The 17,459-nt window shown below is 42.4% G+C and overlaps 2 protein-coding genes across 3 annotated transcripts in view; one reads left to right on the top strand and one right to left on the bottom strand.

Moving 5' to 3' along the window:
• The window catches only part of LOC105448184 (cytochrome b5), a 51,261-nt gene that overhangs the window by 11,995 nt on the left and 21,807 nt on the right, over nucleotides 1-17,459 (top strand). Inside the window, exon 2 of one of the 2 annotated variants that reach the window (XM_011686617.1) lies at nucleotides 8,235-8,385. The exons of the other annotated variant lie outside the window; for it this stretch is intronic. The gene's annotated coding sequence lies outside the window, so the exon portion shown is untranslated. The remainder of the gene's footprint in view (nucleotides 1-8,234; nucleotides 8,386-17,459) is intronic. 2 annotated transcript variants of the gene reach the window in all.
• Nucleotides 1-17,459, bottom strand: part of LOC105448183 (junctophilin-1) — a 35,005-nt gene that overhangs the window by 6,334 nt on the left and 11,212 nt on the right. Inside the window, 7 exon segments of the mRNA XM_011686614.1 lie at nucleotides 3-212; nucleotides 9,696-10,015; nucleotides 10,120-10,304; nucleotides 10,536-10,741; nucleotides 11,448-12,542; nucleotides 12,766-12,933; nucleotides 13,030-13,325. Coding sequence (XP_011684916.1) covers nucleotides 3-212; nucleotides 9,696-10,015; nucleotides 10,120-10,304; nucleotides 10,536-10,741; nucleotides 11,448-12,542; nucleotides 12,766-12,933; nucleotides 13,030-13,325 — 2,480 coding nt within the window.

The raw sequence follows: 17,459 nt of genomic DNA, 5'->3' as shown, positions 1-17,459 counted from the left end.
ACTTTAACCTGCGGACTGACCAAATATAAAAGCGGGTTTGCCCTGAGCCTCTCGCTCTCGTCGATTTGCCTGCGAATCTCCTCTCTCCTCATGCTGCTCAGAATACTGACTTCTTCCCTCGACAATGGTGCGGTGGCCGTGAGCTGGATCGGCTGCGCCACGTCCGGCAGTGACTTCTTTCGTTGAAGGGGCATTGCCGCCACCGGCATCGCCTGCACGAAGGAAATAAACGAGAAACAAAAAGAGAGAGATGCAGGGCCTCGAGAGCGACGGTGCGAATTACTTATCGATTTACTAATACACTGTATGCCTATATGGCGTACAACAACATGGGTATACAGCGGAAAGAGAAAAACGGAGTTATTGTCAGGCAATAGTAATTATAATACTTCGAGTGTACTTCTTACAGGGAATAGTTAGGTTAAATTAATAACTAGGTGAGGTTACATGTCGGTTAATTTAATTAAACATCTGATTTTAATAAAGTCCAACGTTTGAGGATCGGTTTCGTGAACACGCAACGTGCAAGGATTTATTGACGTATAATTTCAAATTACTCTTTTGTAATCGTCGAGATATTAATTTTTAGCTCTTAAAATCATGTTTTCAAGTATATTGTCGATATCTACAAAATTGGTGGAAATTAAAAGCATTTGATAAGAAAGCCAAGCAAACTAAGCGAAAACCTATCTGATGTATTTGAAGAATTCATTTATAAAAATTTTTGTCTTTTAAATTCGTAAAAATTGCTTATTTTTCCGCTTTATGGATGAGACAACTCTCTTAAGTGAAATTGCACTCTATTCTACCCAAGATTATTAACCTTTTTAACTTGTTTCCATTGTACTTTTTAAAGCTTTTGTTTTATATCAGAGAGCTGTACACATAAACGAGCATCTCTCTTGTTCGAATTTCTGTTTGCTCGTTCGCGTGACGTCAAAAGTTAGACGGCTCTGTTTTATATCGCTCTGTGAAGCTACCATTGAATTTTCAACCATTGACTATCGAGACAATTGAGATTTTTTTATTCAGTCTTCTCTCTCTGCGTGCAGTCAACCACAGTTATGGTTGCAGAATTATATAATAACAATTCGTTAAAGGATTAAACCTTCGGTCTCAAGTTCTGTCGTCCTAGCAGCATTTTTCACGAAACCGATTCAGAATTGGCTTGTGTTAGAACGTCGAATGCCCGTAATTACGTGTTTTGTTAATTCAGCATTTCATGCGAACGCAACGGATGGCGAGGAGAAAGATAGAGTACGAGCGGAAGGGACGGTCTTTGGAGCCGTTCCAAACCGAAGAGAGACGATGTTTTTCGAGCACCGTGGTGCAAGGGCCGAGGGGTCTAATCCCAGCCAAAACGACTTGTCGCATCGACCTTCACATTCTTATCGCACGACTAGATAAACTGAAACTAGGTAAACTAAACTTCTAAAAAACCGTAGGGAAAAAGTATATATTATATCCTTTGCAAATGAGATTTCGGATTAAAAAAAATATAAAAAATAATTTTAATTACGATCGAAAATTTTTACCTTTATACAAAGATTCATTCGTATCGCTGTTACAAGAAAATTCCGCACGCGTCGCGTGATATTCTACAAACGCATGGTATGCGGCGAGTTACCCGATGAATTCGCTAAATATAATATTGCATAATTGTGTACATTCCATTTCTCGTCGCAGTAATGTATGCATATAGAATATTACAAAAGGAATCATTTATTTATTGTAGAGATTTAGTGTTAAAAAGAAACATATTGAACTGATTTAAAAAGTATGATCAAAATCTGACAATTTTGTCAGAAATAGAAATCATTTTTTTATTAATACATGTAATTTACTTGCATTTTTGCATTTTGCATTCATAAAATTGTGCGTAAATCAGTTCTAAATAAATTTTACACAGTTTATAATCTGCTCTCTAATTCTTTAATCTTATTTTTTTCTAACACCTTATATAAGTCATGCATATTAAATCGCGGCATTGCAAAGAGCCTCCTGTCTCGCGTCTTGAATACTTTCGCATATCGCGCGTCCTTATCTGTTACGTGCGATCTTCTTAAATAAGGCCACGCGTATATTTTCCTATTCGCCATATTTGTGCAATCTATCGTATTGTATTTGCTGACTCTTCGTTTATTACGACGCGTTCTATTCGCAAACCCTCCACACCCTTCCGCACTCCGTCGAGCGTGCGTTGTCGCTAGGCACAGCTGATTCCACCCCTAACGACCGCGCGAGCAAACAGCGTTTCTCCCCCCCCCCCGTTCGTTATCTATTGCGCTGTTTTTTTGCCCCTCCCTCCCTCTTCGGGAAAACTCTCGCTACATCCCACCCTGAACTTTCACGCGTTGCCTAGCTGGTTGTTGTTAGAACGTCGGAACGTGGGCTCGCCCCGCGTACCTCCACGGGAGGTGCGACGATCCAGGACTCCGAGGCCCGCCTGGCCATCAGAGCGGGGCTGCATAGCAACGCCTCCTCCTCCTCGTCCGGCTCGATCCAAAACATCTCTGTTTCTCACGATGACTCGCGGGCACCCTCAGAATAACATTAAAGTCTCTCGGGTTCTTAACCACCTGCGAAGAACAGGATCCCGTTCGCTTGGCTCAATTTCTTTAACTTTTTCTAAATTGCACTTTCATTCCGTATGCGATGTATCTGCCGATTTAATCAATTTTTTTTTAATTTGTGGCGAACTTACAGCTCGCGTCGTTGAACATGCGGCGTTGATACATACAATTTTTTTCGATTTCCGGACTTCCGATTATCGTTCGGTATTATTTACAAGCGAAACCAGATCCGTGCCAGGCCGTGACTAAAGCTTACGGTTAATTATTTAAATTGTCATTAGATTGTCACTTTTTGTACGTCGATGTGAAACCAAGCGAACATCGATATGACACTGTTCTCTTCGAATCCACGTCAAGTCTCGGAAGCAATAATCGTAGCCAGCTGGCGCTTCCGTTCACACCGGGCTTTCTCTGTCCCTTTCTCTCTTTCTCGACCGAAAGTGCCTTCTGAAACTGCGCGAGCGTCCGTTCGCATTCGAGGATGAAACCCGTTCGCTTATCTCTCGGCCATTTTTCGACAATTTTCGGGGCGCGAAAGGGGGCGAATCGAAGTGTGAATTGCGGATTCGCAGCCTCCCGGTAAGGAAGCCGGGCCGCAGACTGAACGGCCCTGGCTAGCACGACCAAAATAGAGCGATGCCCCACTATCTTCGAAATAACTTCGCCGAGCGTCGCGACGCCCGTGGAGATCTGTGTCGAGACGCTGCCAGAACCCTGTCGATCCTCGCAGATGTGATTTACGAGACTGATTTACGACAGCGGATGTGGCGTGAGAAATGATTATCCAAATTTCAAAATTCGACCCATTATAATTTTCGATTCGCTGATATTTGCGAATTACTCGATTTCTCGTCCGAAAAGTATCTTCACAAGTCTCCAGATTTTCTTAAATCTTTTCGAAATAATCAGTTATTTTGAAGTTAAAAATTTTTTAATATTAAAAAAAATCCGAAATTCAAATTACAAGGTTTATCGTACCACCACGTAAGACAATAATCTTATGCAAATCAAGTCCAAGTCGAGACTCGAATTATCTGACTCATGCGTTTGGCATGCGAATAAATACGACGAGGGTTTCAGGATTTTCGTGCTCGCCAAGAAAACGTCCGTCCGACTTATTTGCAATTTCTTTGTCTGTCGTTTATCGCGTTGCGCAGTCTGCCCGCGTTGTTGCACTTTAGTTAATCGTACCCGGCGAAGTAATTCGACTGGCATGGTGCAACGCTTTAATTTGCTTCGCTAATAGCGCGATTACCTCGAGGCAGTTCCCTTATCGAATCGATTGTTTAATCCGCTTTAATTAATGCATGACGCTAATGCTGTAATATTTTTTCATGATAGCAATTATACTCACGTCGATACAAATTTATCCATGCTCAATTGGATTAACATAACAATAAACAATGGCAAATGATGAGCGATTTGTTATACTTATTTATAAAAAAAAATGTTAATATTCCATAACTTTCGAAGCTTCCGCGATGTTTTTACACGACGTTGTAGAGGTACTATATCACCAATGAGGCTTGACAAATTGTAAGAAATGATAATGAGGAAATTAATATTAAAGCCGGAATTTCCATGGCCTCGTTCACGAACCGCATACAATGCGCTCGGCCTTCATTGTTTGCGATCTTTCTCGCGAATCTGCATATTGCCCACAATTTCCATAGTGCTCATTGGAATATTATTGATTGCGCAATTTAATCTTACAACATTAACATTTTATTATGTGAAATTGCACATACTTCAGTAGCTTATCAATTGTTTCCTAATATTCTATTCGATATTCTATCGATTTTTTTTTTTTTGGCGAATGTGACTTATACTTCTATTATTAGCTTCTGTGAATAAGTAACAATGGACAATGAAGGCGGTAAAAGTTTTACGATTTTACGCGATACTCTTTAATCTGTCATCAACAACAGCTTATACATGATATACATAAATACATTCAGTACATCGAATCAACGTTTGCAACGTCGTTGTCTGGTGAACGGAAATCGGTACAATTCTACATTAAGACTTTTTTTCCGGAATGTAATCTGGAAATTTACCGAGTATATACATTATCTATATTTCGATCCTCATTCGACCTTCTACAACAATATACGGCTACGTATATCTACAAATAATTGTGCGTCATGCTATAAATAAGAACGTGATTATATCTCTGACTCGTTAAATGTCTAGAAAAGCTCTCATAATGTCAAACGGAACAACGCTTTTTTTCGCAAGATTGGCACTTGAGTGCAAGATTAGGAAAATTACTATTTTCAACGTTGACCAAATGTCGATGCTTCCCTCATGCTATCTCTCTTCCCGAACAGTCGCGCGATACTATACTTGAAATTCGTCATAAGCGAGTAACTTGTGAACACATGGGTAGATTAACGGCTTAAGTCAGAAATTCAAGTGTTTGTTTGGGAATGTTGCATTTGGAGTTGCATTTGTGCATCATTGTTGCATTTTATGCGGACCCGCACAAATCATAAACCTTTCCTTGCTGCATTCTGTGTTTTTTTTCCTGTGCAACCGTCGTTATTGTCGAAACCATGATTTGTGACTTAAGGTGTTAACGCAGATATATTAAATATCATTAAATCGGCCCTGTATGAAAATATAGCGAGTATTCCTTCATAGTTTAATTAAAAATCTCAAAGAGTTAGTATTCTTGTTTGTGCGATCTTCAATATAATTTCTAATCGATTAGAATTTCATTTCGATTATATAGACCGTTTAAGAATTAGGCTCACAGTTACAGGTATCGTTGGTAAAATCGATCCGTTAAAGTCTGCTCTTAATCTTATTATCGTACATAATTTCGCCATCGTATCATCTGCTCGTAAATTCGAGTATTAGTCTTATTTACACGGAACGTATTCAATATGTGTAACCTGGACGTCTTTCTGTATAAAGAATCACCGGCGTGTATAAATATATTTGACACAGACGGTCGTAAAACTCGGATTTTTAGTTCTCTCTTTCTTCTCGAGCGTTCATTTCTCTCAGTATATAAAATAAGCTTTCGCACTTCGCATATATTATCTTTTCCTTCGCGTTAACAGTGGGCAGCAAATTATTCTACGTGATGATTCATATGCGTGCGCGATGTGTGTGAAACAAGTAACGTACTACATTATATATAACGTCTGTATACATATACATATACATACATATACATATACATATATATATATATATATATATATATATATATATATGTATGTATATATATATATACATGTGTATATCGGCAACTGGCAACGACTAACATCGTAGATTTAATTAGACTCCTGCGTGCTTAAGGCTCGTTTCATATCGAACATCTCTCCCCCACGATTTACTTTCATTTTAACAAGTATCCCTATCTGTGCACATGACGCCAAGTATATAGACTCGAATTCACGACAAGCATGCGTTAGAAAAACAACGTCTCCAACCAGAAAACAGAAAAAAGAAGAAGCGGCGTGGAGGTGGCAGATAAGTGAATCTCTCGTAAAGCTCGTACATTTGCGATCTCGACGCGTAATAATAATTAGCAGTCACCCTCTCTGTAATAGCACTACTAATATTTGATAAATTGAACGTAAGATCATTTGGGTTATGAGCCTGAACATACAGCATGACTAGAAATTGAACTAGAGCGGTATCTGAGAGTAACAGATTGAGCGGTATCGATCGGTCTAGCAATCTAGGCGAATAATCTAGGAGAGGTTGGCTAGCGAGAGAGGGGCTTGGAAGAAGGGTCGAAAGAGGCTTAAAACATGGTTAAAGAGGATTAAAATAGAATGGAAGAGCAAAAATATGGTCCCCGCCTCCACGCCGCGCGCTAGGCTTACCTTCCAAAATCCGTTAATTAGCTCGGTAAGCGACGTAATAAGCGTGCGCTGGCTTTAAGCTCAGCTTACACGCACGTGTTTATGTTTTCGCATATGTGCGCATGCAATTAACGTAGATTGCCTAATGCTCGATTCGAGTAGCTATTCGCTAAAAAAAAAAAGAGAAAAAGAAACGGAATTTCACGTGTAATGTAGAACAATTGCGCGAACAAAGATTTGTTTCATTTTTTTTCAGTCGCTTTACAAAGTGGAGAGCCAACTCGCATATCACTCCCGCTTTAGCATAATCGGTTCTGTGCAAATATCTATACATATATCATACATCGTATATATACACAGACATTTCCGTTTATGCTCGTAAATGTTATACACTCGCGTTTCCCTCTGCGCGAATCTTGGTAATCTTACTGACTATAGTGTACCCGGCGGAAAAAAAATAAATCGGAGGGCATTTAGTTGCTTCTTCTCTCTTGCTGTAAGGAACTGTACACAGTGTGTTACATTTATTGTTCGTTGAACTGGTCCGTCGGCGATCTCGCATGTTACCCTCAATCAGCACAATAGATCGTATCTCGAATTGATACAATGAGGCGACGTCGCGTCGTCGTTGCCAATCTACATTTTCGAGCGCGGTTTGCGAAATCCGCAAATCCACACTAGCATATAATTCCGTTTCTCAATAGCGTTTCCTAACGACAGCGACCTGCTTTTCACGACCAAGACGAAACACGATCCAAAATACCTCGGAAATCTTTAAGCTCTACCATTTCTTGCTTTCAGCTATACATTTTGATCACTGGTCATTTATTGAATCCTGGAATGAATTCACGCTCTTTCTTTATCATTATCAATTACAGCGGATTAAAACGGAACATGCTATATCTTCTTGCAATTCATTACGCAATAACGAAGTATCAATCGTATACACGCTATTGCCAAACGTTGCGTATCAATGGGCAACGGGCTTAATTATTCCAGGGCTTATTCCAGGATCAGCGCCGATGATCAAAAATTGACGATAACTCTAGGATTCGCGTGAGTGAACAAATCGTGTCACTCACTTAGGCTCGCAGTGTATAGAAAAATAAGTCGGTCTCCCATAAATATGCATTGCTCACTTCGAATGCGCTTCCTTCGACCGCGACTCTATTAATGAGCGTCTTTATTGTTCGACATCGCGGTGAAGTTCACAGCTAATAGCGATCTACACCAGGTACAAGTGTCTCCTCCCCCATCAAGCTTTACGTCCCACAACATAGCACCAAAATTTTTCGAACGAAAAATGTTCGTTACTAGAAAATTCTCCCATTTACGTATAAGGCCCCGCTCTGGAAACCTGTCCCACGTTTTCAACGTATGTCAAGTACGTAACCTGCGTAAACTGCAAAAATCTAACCAGTCCGAATCGAACGAGTTGATTCTATGCCGCGAGCCTGCCTCGGCAGTTGCATTTTAACATAATTAACTATTCGGACACAGCGTATTCAGCGTAATAACAAAGACGCGCAATCGCGTCTTTGTTAGTTAAAGTAACATCGGACGATACAGAGACTCGTAAATTCATAGAAAAATATCGTCGATGCGCACGTTCAAAGCCGCCCCGAGTCGAGAAGAATTGGCTATCGGAACTTAATTCGTTCTGAACTATTCAACGCCGGGGTGAGTTGGGCGGAAACGGCGACCGGGATTTTTTGTTATTTCTCTTATTTTTCCGATTCGGCACGAATTACGACGCCGAGTCTCTCGAAAGCTGCGCTTTCCTGCCAACCGCTATCGCATAACATCGCTCTGTATACATGTTTTATACTTATACTCATAGGGTTGCGCGGCCCTTTGACGTTGCGGCGAAGGCGGGGACCGTCCGGCCTGCTTCCTGGGATGGCATGCACAGAACACAGCACAAAACGCCACACAGTTACACAGAGAGACAAATAGAGACAGAAGAGAAGAGAAGAGATACAGATAGTAAGGTAGGCTAGAGATAAGAGAGGCGAATATGGTGAGAAAAATCTGAACGAGGGAAAACGGGAAGAGAAGAGATGAGGGGGTGCGTCGAGAACGCAGGCGAGGTGCAAGAAGTATATCGTAATAAAAGAATGCAGTATAAACATGGGCGAGGTGATTATACTCATGGGCTTATGAAAATAATTCCGGAATTATTTATCGCAGCAGAACGACATATCAAACTGACATCACGTGTTTTTGATATCATTTTATGGTCATTTCTAGTCTCTGGGAGATTATGTGCAATATAACCGCCGGACATTATGAATAATCGCCTGCGTTATTATTATTCATAACTGGCCGGAGATTATTGTTCATAATTTGTGACGATTATACATATGTTCGTTTTATCAAAATCTTCGTAATAAATGCGAAAACCGAAAAACGTTTAAAAGATTAACTTTTAATTGAAACTTCAAAAAAAAAAGTATACTATTAATTTTGTGAAATCTCTTGTCTATCGCTTTCTGCTGCGAGAAAAAATTTAAATCTAATATCGTTCGACTTGTACGCGCGATACCATCTTGGGAATCGTAATGTCGAACGATTGTTATCTTGTTTAACGCATAATGACCGTCGAAGTTATTTCCGATGTTGGTCTTGGAAAGGTATCCCGTTTCGTTTCTTGGCAGAGTGAACGCCAAACAAATCGCCGAATTGCATTATTTTTCCCCGAATTTTTTTCAACTCGCGAGAAATCGGCATCGAAATTTCATTCGCATGGGAAATTGAAATTCGTCCGAAAAATGAACGTTGCGATTCGTTCCGATAAGTGAATAAGCAGCGAAAAATCGTATTTTTTGAAAAGACAGCTGTGAGAGCATTAATTCTTTAGAAATGTCGGTGCAACGCACAATTCAAATACAATGAATAATAATATTTACATAGGATGAATATAATTTAAAAGTGCCGCCTGTGTCCGATGACGTCAATGCACGAGATGTCAGAATCCTCTTTATGAAAATTTCTGTCTGACTCGGATAGCCAATATATCTATGAATATTAAAACAACACTCGATCACACAATATTGAAGGACGAGAGTTAGTTGGAGCTCTGTGGAACACATATCTGTAGAATCGGCACATTCGTAACTTCTTTTTCGAGGTAGCTGACGTAAGTGCCAAGACGTCCTCGGTGCATAAGACAAATGTATGGGTACACGTATATGTGCACGTATCGAGGGTATGTTATACATACATACATTGTACATGTATATATGTATATATAAAAGATGGCAAAGAACAAACGCGCGCGCGTGAGAAAATAAGGACTCACCTTCGGCACAATACCACCACCGCCGCCGCCGCCGCCGCCGCCGCCGCCGCCGCCGCCGCCGGACGGTCCGCGAGCCACGTAGAGGCTCTCGGTGCGCTTAGGCTGCCCAGGACTCGGCAGAATGTCCTGTCCAAGGCCACGGTTTTTTATGAGAGCCCCCTCGAACTGGCTGGGAGTTGGCGCGTTGTACGTCGGCGTCGCAGCGCCGCTGCCTATCACGGAACCGTTCAGCGGCGTCCCCGCCCGTACCGCGCTCGGGGCTCTTGTCGATCTGCCGATCGCAAAAACAAAACAATTGTTTTCAACGAACCGGAATAGTTCTACAAAAAGATTTATGATACTCCACAAATTTCTGTAAAACCAACTTTAAATTTATTTAGATCTTTCTATAAATGACGTATATACGTAGGATCTCAGACGACACAAATGTTTTCGAATGTCAATCGCTATGCCCATTCAGATGTTACTCACCTGTCGAGCATGTCCAGGGATGGATTCGGTATGGTTTTGTCGACGGATGGCTGTCTCGATCCTATCAACCGGGAATGCGCTCTGGCATAACGATCTACGGAACTGTCGCGACTAGGTGGCCTCTTGTAGTGATCCAGCCTGCAATACAATAATCGCTTAATCCTCAATTTGCCATATAATTATAATCTCAGACGAGTATCTAGAAAAGAAAATTTGTAAGAAATATTTTATCTTGTACAGCATTGATTCATCTTAAATATGATTTCGCAGTAATTCTACGATGATTCAAAAGTTATATAAAAAATTTCTTAGAAATGTCGAAATCTTTTTAAATCACTATGTATATTAGTTGCATAAAAAGAGTCCGACCTGTCATTTAACGTTTGGCTAATAGTGCCGGGTCGATCCTGAGGACTCAGGACTCTACTGTTTCTTCGTAAACTCGTGGAGCTCGGCGGCCTTGCCGCATCCATGATGCCATCAGACTGGTACTGCGGATGCGTTTGTTGCGCGTACATCGACTGTGAATTGTACTGATTCATTTGGCCAGGCCCATATTGATTGGGTATTGCCGTCTGAAATCAATTTCATGTTGCTCTAAAGGTTTTTCACGGAAAAGTTGGAAGCTGATTTTAATCACGGAACGAATACATAGATGGATATTTCAAAATCTTGCTCAAACAGTGTCTAGTGTTCTTAGAATCTCTTAGAACATCTACATTTCTGAGATAAGCGATACTGTCGAAAAATCCTGTATTTGTTCAACGTGCGTTGTTAGGGGTTACCAAAATTTTGCAGGCTTATCGGATGGCGAGAGTTATTTAATTGTACATTTGATTGAGAAAAAACAGTGGTCTCCTATTAAATCCACTAATTTTTAACTGTCTAAAAGTGTTACTTGTAGTTCAATTTCAGTTATCATTATTCAGAACAATATAAATTTAAATAAATATAATTAAACGTTGGAATTGTCGATAATTAGTTATTAGTATTGTGACGCCGTTAAATACGTGTTAAACTCATCGGTGAAACTAGACTCGCACGCAGAAACTCATTGAGTTGCTTACACCATAAAACTGCGCGCCAAATTGATTCATTTGGGCGAATGTCATGGAATCATACGTAAACGGTGGTTGCGGATATGAGATCTAGAAAGAAACAGAGAAACACGGCATTGGCGTAAGCACACAAAAGCGCTCGGTAGATCGTAAATTAAATTATTGCGCGACGTAGAAAGCTGCGTGCGCAGAAGCCAAAAAACACCGAGGGGAACAACGTTGCTAGCGGAGTCACCTGCTGACTGGGATAAGCCTGCAAATTTTGAAAGTCGTGCGACTCGATTGGTTGCTGCTGCTGCTGTTGCTGATAACCGGAGTATTGTTCAACCTGAGATGGATTAGCCGGTTGATACTGCGACTGGTACGGATTGTTCTGGTACTGCGGGTGCTGGCTATACTGGTTTGGTTGGTACTGGTTTGGTATACTGTTCGGGTACTGGCTCGTTGGAGCCGGGTTCTGCGACACGCTCTGCTGATGATACGGATACTGTTGGTACGGATTCTGACCGGTCAGCGAAGTCTGCTGCGCGTTCAGCTGGTTCATGGACGCCTGGTTCGTCAGCGGCACCTGATTCGGTATCTGATTATGCATGGGCGGCAGCTGATTCTGCGACAGCGGCTTCATACTGGTCCTACGTATCGACTGCATCACGTTGCTGGCGGTGTTGTTCGCCGGCGTCGCATTCGTCGTTGTCGTTGTCGCCGTCGTTGTGGAGTCGACGGCCAACGAGGCGTTCTTGATCGGCGTGGCGCCGCTGGGTTGGTCCACGCTGGCTGTCTTGTGCAGGATACTTTTACCCGGCACGGAATCCTGCGGCGGCGGAACATACTTGGGTATCTCCCTGTTCCGCAACCTCTCTAAACCCGGCTGCCGGAAGTCCGGCGCGAACTGCCTCGCCGTTTGTTGCGCCAGTTCGGAGTCCTCCCTGGCGTGTTCGGCGGCGATATCGGCCAGCTCCGCCTTACCCCGCGCCGTCGCTGTCCTAGAGATAGCGATATCGGCCTTCTGCAAGGCGATCTTGCTCGCCCGTTGAGCTGCGCTCACCGCCGCCTCTATCCTTTCACGGAACTTGGCGGACCTGATCAAGAAGAGATGCTTCTTCTTCTGGCTGGTGATAAGAACGTTGTTTTTGTACTTTCCCTCCTCTTTACTGCCGTCGCGGAACGTGGTGACGCCGTAGCCATATTTGCGATTGTTGAACCATTCGCCTTCGTATCGCAACCCGTCGCTTCTCTCGGATATGCCGAAGCCGGTCCTCTTGTCGTTCTTCCATTCGCCCAAGTACGTCTCAGTTACCGACGCGTCCATCTGTTCGTCCTGCGAATCGACGTCGTGCGATTAACTATGCGTTTTGTCGATCAGTTTAATTCTTTTCAATTTTAAATCTAAGCTACAAGGTAACTTTATTGTTAATATTGCGCGTCTCTTGATACGACCAGGCTAAGCGGATTTAACGGTCGCGAACAAACGAAATTAAAATCCGATTAGAGGTTTGCCGAGTCGCGAAGACGCTGAGGAACACACAAGTACCATGACCTACCTCGATGACAAAGGACGCATTACTGTCTGTGTGAACCGACGCCGAGGCTTGACTTTGCGAGCTCTCGGTCGACATCCACGACGCCGAGCTGGCATTACTTCTGATACTACCACCAGTACCGCGCTTCTCCAAATCTCCCGTACTCCTCTGCTTTCGTATCTTGAGACCCTATTTGACAAGAATATTCTTCTAAATAATGCCGCAATTTCTGTTTAAAAATCTCGTTAACAGCTCTTCGCTCCTTTCGCGAGGGAGATGCCTTACCGAGAGAATGCCCTTCTTCAGGGACTTTTCAGTGAGGCTCTTTCTCCGAGCGGGTGGATCGTCGCTCCTGGCTTTCAGGACGAATCCCCCTCGGCTGTCGTCCACGCGTCGATCCCTCCTGTCGGTGGGTTCCGGCGTCGGGGCGACCGCTGGTCCTCCGTCGGCGCTCCTTAACGACGTCAAGGACGCTCTCACTTGCTTCGGAGGTTTGTAGTGGCTAGCCAAACCGAACGGTGCGCTCGCCCTCACCCCGTATCCATGCCGCATGCCGCGGAGCCATTGGCCTTGATAAGTACCTACAAGATCATCCATGTAACGCAACAGAAATAGAAACAGAAGTTCGAGACGGGACGTTCCATCGAGCGAATTACACGCCGTCTTATCCATTAGGGCTGATGAAATTATTTTTCATAGAATTAACACGTAAATCTCTTCACGTGACTCAATTTATTTCGAGTCTTTCTAATATTACGTTGAGGCAAAAGTTTTTTGTCATTTCTTTATCAAATTCTATATTAAAACTATATTAAACAAGTTTATAGAAATCCGGAGTTCTTTTTTCTTTTTCTTAAATAAAAAAAGAGTATTGAAGTTAGTGACAACAATTTCGCTTCGACTTGTAACGTTATTTTAAATTTTATCTAACAGGTATGATAAATCTTTCGCATCAGACGAATAATGTAATAATGTAATAATCGTTGAAAAGTCAAGTCATTGTTCGATAGCGATAAAGACAACATTTTTTGAGGAATAATAGAGCGAAAGCGCGAAAAATGCGAGAAATTCGTTAGCAATGCGTCAGAAATCGGTAGTATGTCAGTCAATTACGACGAATCCCCGGGGGTTGCTTACACTCGTAAGATATATTGTTTTTGCCAAAACGTGACCGTGTTTCAAAATGTTTCGCGTGAGTCACGTACGAGGCGAGCGGTTACGCGCGTCCCGTTCAGGGATGGAATGCGTTCAGTTGCGCATGTAGGTGCTTTTTCGGAGAACATGTGAATTCCGAATCGATGAAAAAACCTAGAGAGAAACTGGTAACTCCGTTTTCTCGGATTTCGTACAAAAAACGCAGACGCGTGGAGGACGCGCGTGATTCTTTTTGCAAATTAACGTTGCGGTGTCGCACGTTATTTTCGCGTTTCATGTAGTTTGTATTTTTAATAGCCGCGTCAATATTACATACTATTACGTATTATCGCCTCCATCTTTTTAGTCGTCAGACCTTATCAATATCACGCAACTCGCAGACGTTCCGCCGTGCATACTGCGAGCGCGGACGTTCTTTCGAAAGAGTATTATTCCATTCTGTGTTGAATAGCTCGTGTCCTGGACAAGGTATTGCGGTCGCAGTGAAAAGTTTCGGCCGACGACGTTTATTGGCATGCAAACCAAGTCACTCGTATGCATCACAACGACGCGTCAACGTTTCGGTTGCGCTGGAACTGGACGCATCACGCTTTTCTTCTCAGTTCTCTGACACAATTCAGCCGTGAATATATACAAGGTGTCTCATTGCTGTTATCATTCATATTAGTAGCAGATATCTCGATTTTTAAAATCAATTTTAATCGTTTATAATTATTAGTTTTTTTAAATATTGATATAAGTTTAATACATATATTAAAACATAAAAATGAATGTATCAATAAAACAATTACGCTTTTTCTTGATGTCCCATTTAAATGCAATTCTTTTCAATAATCTTGATTTCAATAATCAAATTTATATAGAAATTAGGTATAAATATAATTAAAAAAATACTATACATTATAAAAATTATAAAACGATACATACAGAAATTGGTGAATTATTAAAGTTGTCGAATTAATATCGAAAAAAAGTATTTTTCGCGAACAAGAATCTTCCGTCGAATTCTTGCTCTGTCAAAATCACACGCGAATTCAATTCGTCAAGGAATCTGTCATTAGCAGACACATTACGATGTCGATGGGATACCCTATATATGGCGACGCCAGGCGTCTCCCCTCTTCGCGACGACGGAATATTATTTCGCTAGCGTTTAAGCAAGTGGGTCACGCGGCGGTTCCCGGCGTTCACACACAAGACGCCCAATGTACACGAACCCTCGAAATTGCCGTCGCGGCGGCGACGATGTCAGTCTGAATGCATACCGCACGTTTTCAATTAATTTTTAGGCACGGCCGCGAGAGCCGTACACCATCGTCGAGAGCACACGTGTGCGCGTGGTAAATGTTTAAACATTACGCTGTTCAACTATTCACGAGAGCGAAATCTTTCTGCATTACGAGCTACCTCGTCGAGAGTCAAGTCGGGATAATAAGTTTTTCCTCGGCGATTTTACTCAGATAGATTGGCACGCTCGTTGCCTACGCCGTAAATTATTCTTACGGTGTGAAAGAGATTGCCAGTCAAGAAAGAATTATATTTCTTGATATTTTCAAAAAGTTATTATGTAAAAGCTTCTCAATTACTGTTTCTCGCTCCCCACACCTCTCTGATTTTCCGTCCCTGTGATAAGCGCAATAAATTCATCTTCTGCTGATATACACGTCCTCTATTAATTCCAGACTTTGGTATAACATACATATATTTGTCTATATACGACGCGCGCGCGACTCTGTAGTTTTACGCGAAACATTTCCTTCAAGAGCTCTCGAGAGTTTGTCCTGGCACAGTTGGATACGTTTTTCTCTCTCTCTCTCTCTCTCTCTCTCTCTCTTCCTCTCTTTTTCTTTATCGAAAAGATTTATGATTTTAAGTTCGCCGTACAAATCTAGGAATCGATTTAGGGAGACACCCACTTTGTGCAGACTGCTCGGAGTTATCGAGGTCAGTTCGGGTTGTCAGCCGCGTGGAGACAGTCTAGCACGAAAAGTCTCGTGATGTCCCTCAGGGGGGTCCTAACAAATTTCGAATTTTGAAACGTGGCTTTCGAACAAAGAGACGCCGCCGAGTCCGCGACGGAGACGTTAACCGAATAGTACTATACATATAGTAAATACATCGCGGAAAAGTGGAATGCGCCACAATATATCGATCCGTCAGCAACGACCCAGATTAATTATTGTCGAGCTTCTAATTCTCATCCGTGTTAATCCGGACCGCGGACTTTTCCATGACAGTGTTCTCGTTAAATATCGTTCGATAAGCGAATAGTTTCGTAAGTTAACTTCGCACAAATTATCCTCCGGGGATCGTTGACGGGAAAAGTTTCCCTCGATCGGATCGATCTCGTGCGAATCAATTATGAATCAGACATCGTTTCGGATCGATCGCACTTAACGACGTTCCATTTAACATATATTTGCACAACGCACTGTTTTGCGAATTGAGTTTAGCAAGTTGTTGTTTTTTTCGCATTTATTTATCTAGCTGCGATACGCGCGCGTGGGACGATCGATAGTCCCCCACAAATTTCATTTCCCGGCGGACTCTGGTAGGACGTGGCAAGTTGGGTTTAACATAGAACGAGTTTAACACGGAATAGGGGGGTCATCCCGACATATATCTGTCATGTAGGAGGCACGAAAACGGGAGCCTTTAATCTAACCGGAGCGCAGTAAGCCGTCGATATCGTGAAAAATAATCGTCGGTCTTGGCGTTTCGAAATTTATCGCCAGCGCTTGCTGGCCATTATCTGTCGATATATGTTCGCTTTCCTTTTAAAACACGGAGAGTTATACAGCTACGGACGACCGGATTTTTATTGGTGGATTAAGGCCGAGGTAGAACGGCCGTACAAAGAATCTCTGCAGGGTGAATCAAAACGTGCTGTACGGTCCTGATTCGCTACATGGCACTGGCTAGTCTGCCTGAAATAGCACGGCCATCTTTCGAGGTGGTGGTCGGTTGCACGTGCATCGGGACGCATCTCGGTGTTGGTGAAAATTGGCCGTGCGAGCGTATTTCGGTCCGCAGCCTCCACCAGATCGTCGCAAACCACCCTAACGGGTCTGTCGGTCGTCCCCAACTGTCTTTTAGTTATGTGTCTCTGTTTAGGGAGAGTGGGTGGAAGTTGTAAGAAACGCGCGTCCTTATAAAGAAAAGAAAAGAAATATCACCGAACGATATCTATAATTTATCTATTTGCTTTTACGTTGCCCCGCATTATCGTACAAATGGACTTCGCAGGGACTGTGCCACAGCTCTTCGGAACTTGATGACTTACGCTTTGTCACTAAGGAGAACTTTATTATGTATATAGACATGATTAATATTACAAAAACTACTGTCCCTTTCTTTCTTTTCGCGATCGATCAGGTGAATGAGGTGCGCAAAAAATATGGAGCAAGAACCGTGCGCTGTCGTCTGAGCTTGACGGTTTACGTTTATGTCGCAATTCACATCGGACAATGTACGTCAGCACGGTTAAAACCCCCATCTGTTTCAAGAAAAAACCGGCTACTTTCTTATTGATTAAAATATTCGTGCGTCGTTGCATCCTA

The sequence above is a fragment of the Wasmannia auropunctata genome, unplaced genomic scaffold (genome assembly GCF_000956235.1).
Source record: "Wasmannia auropunctata unplaced genomic scaffold, wasmannia.A_1.0 LD336088.1, whole genome shotgun sequence".
Taxonomy (NCBI): domain Eukaryota; kingdom Metazoa; phylum Arthropoda; class Insecta; order Hymenoptera; family Formicidae; genus Wasmannia; species Wasmannia auropunctata.
The sequence above is the reverse complement of the archived record's forward strand: the minus strand, read 5'-3'. Positions and strand labels throughout refer to the sequence as shown.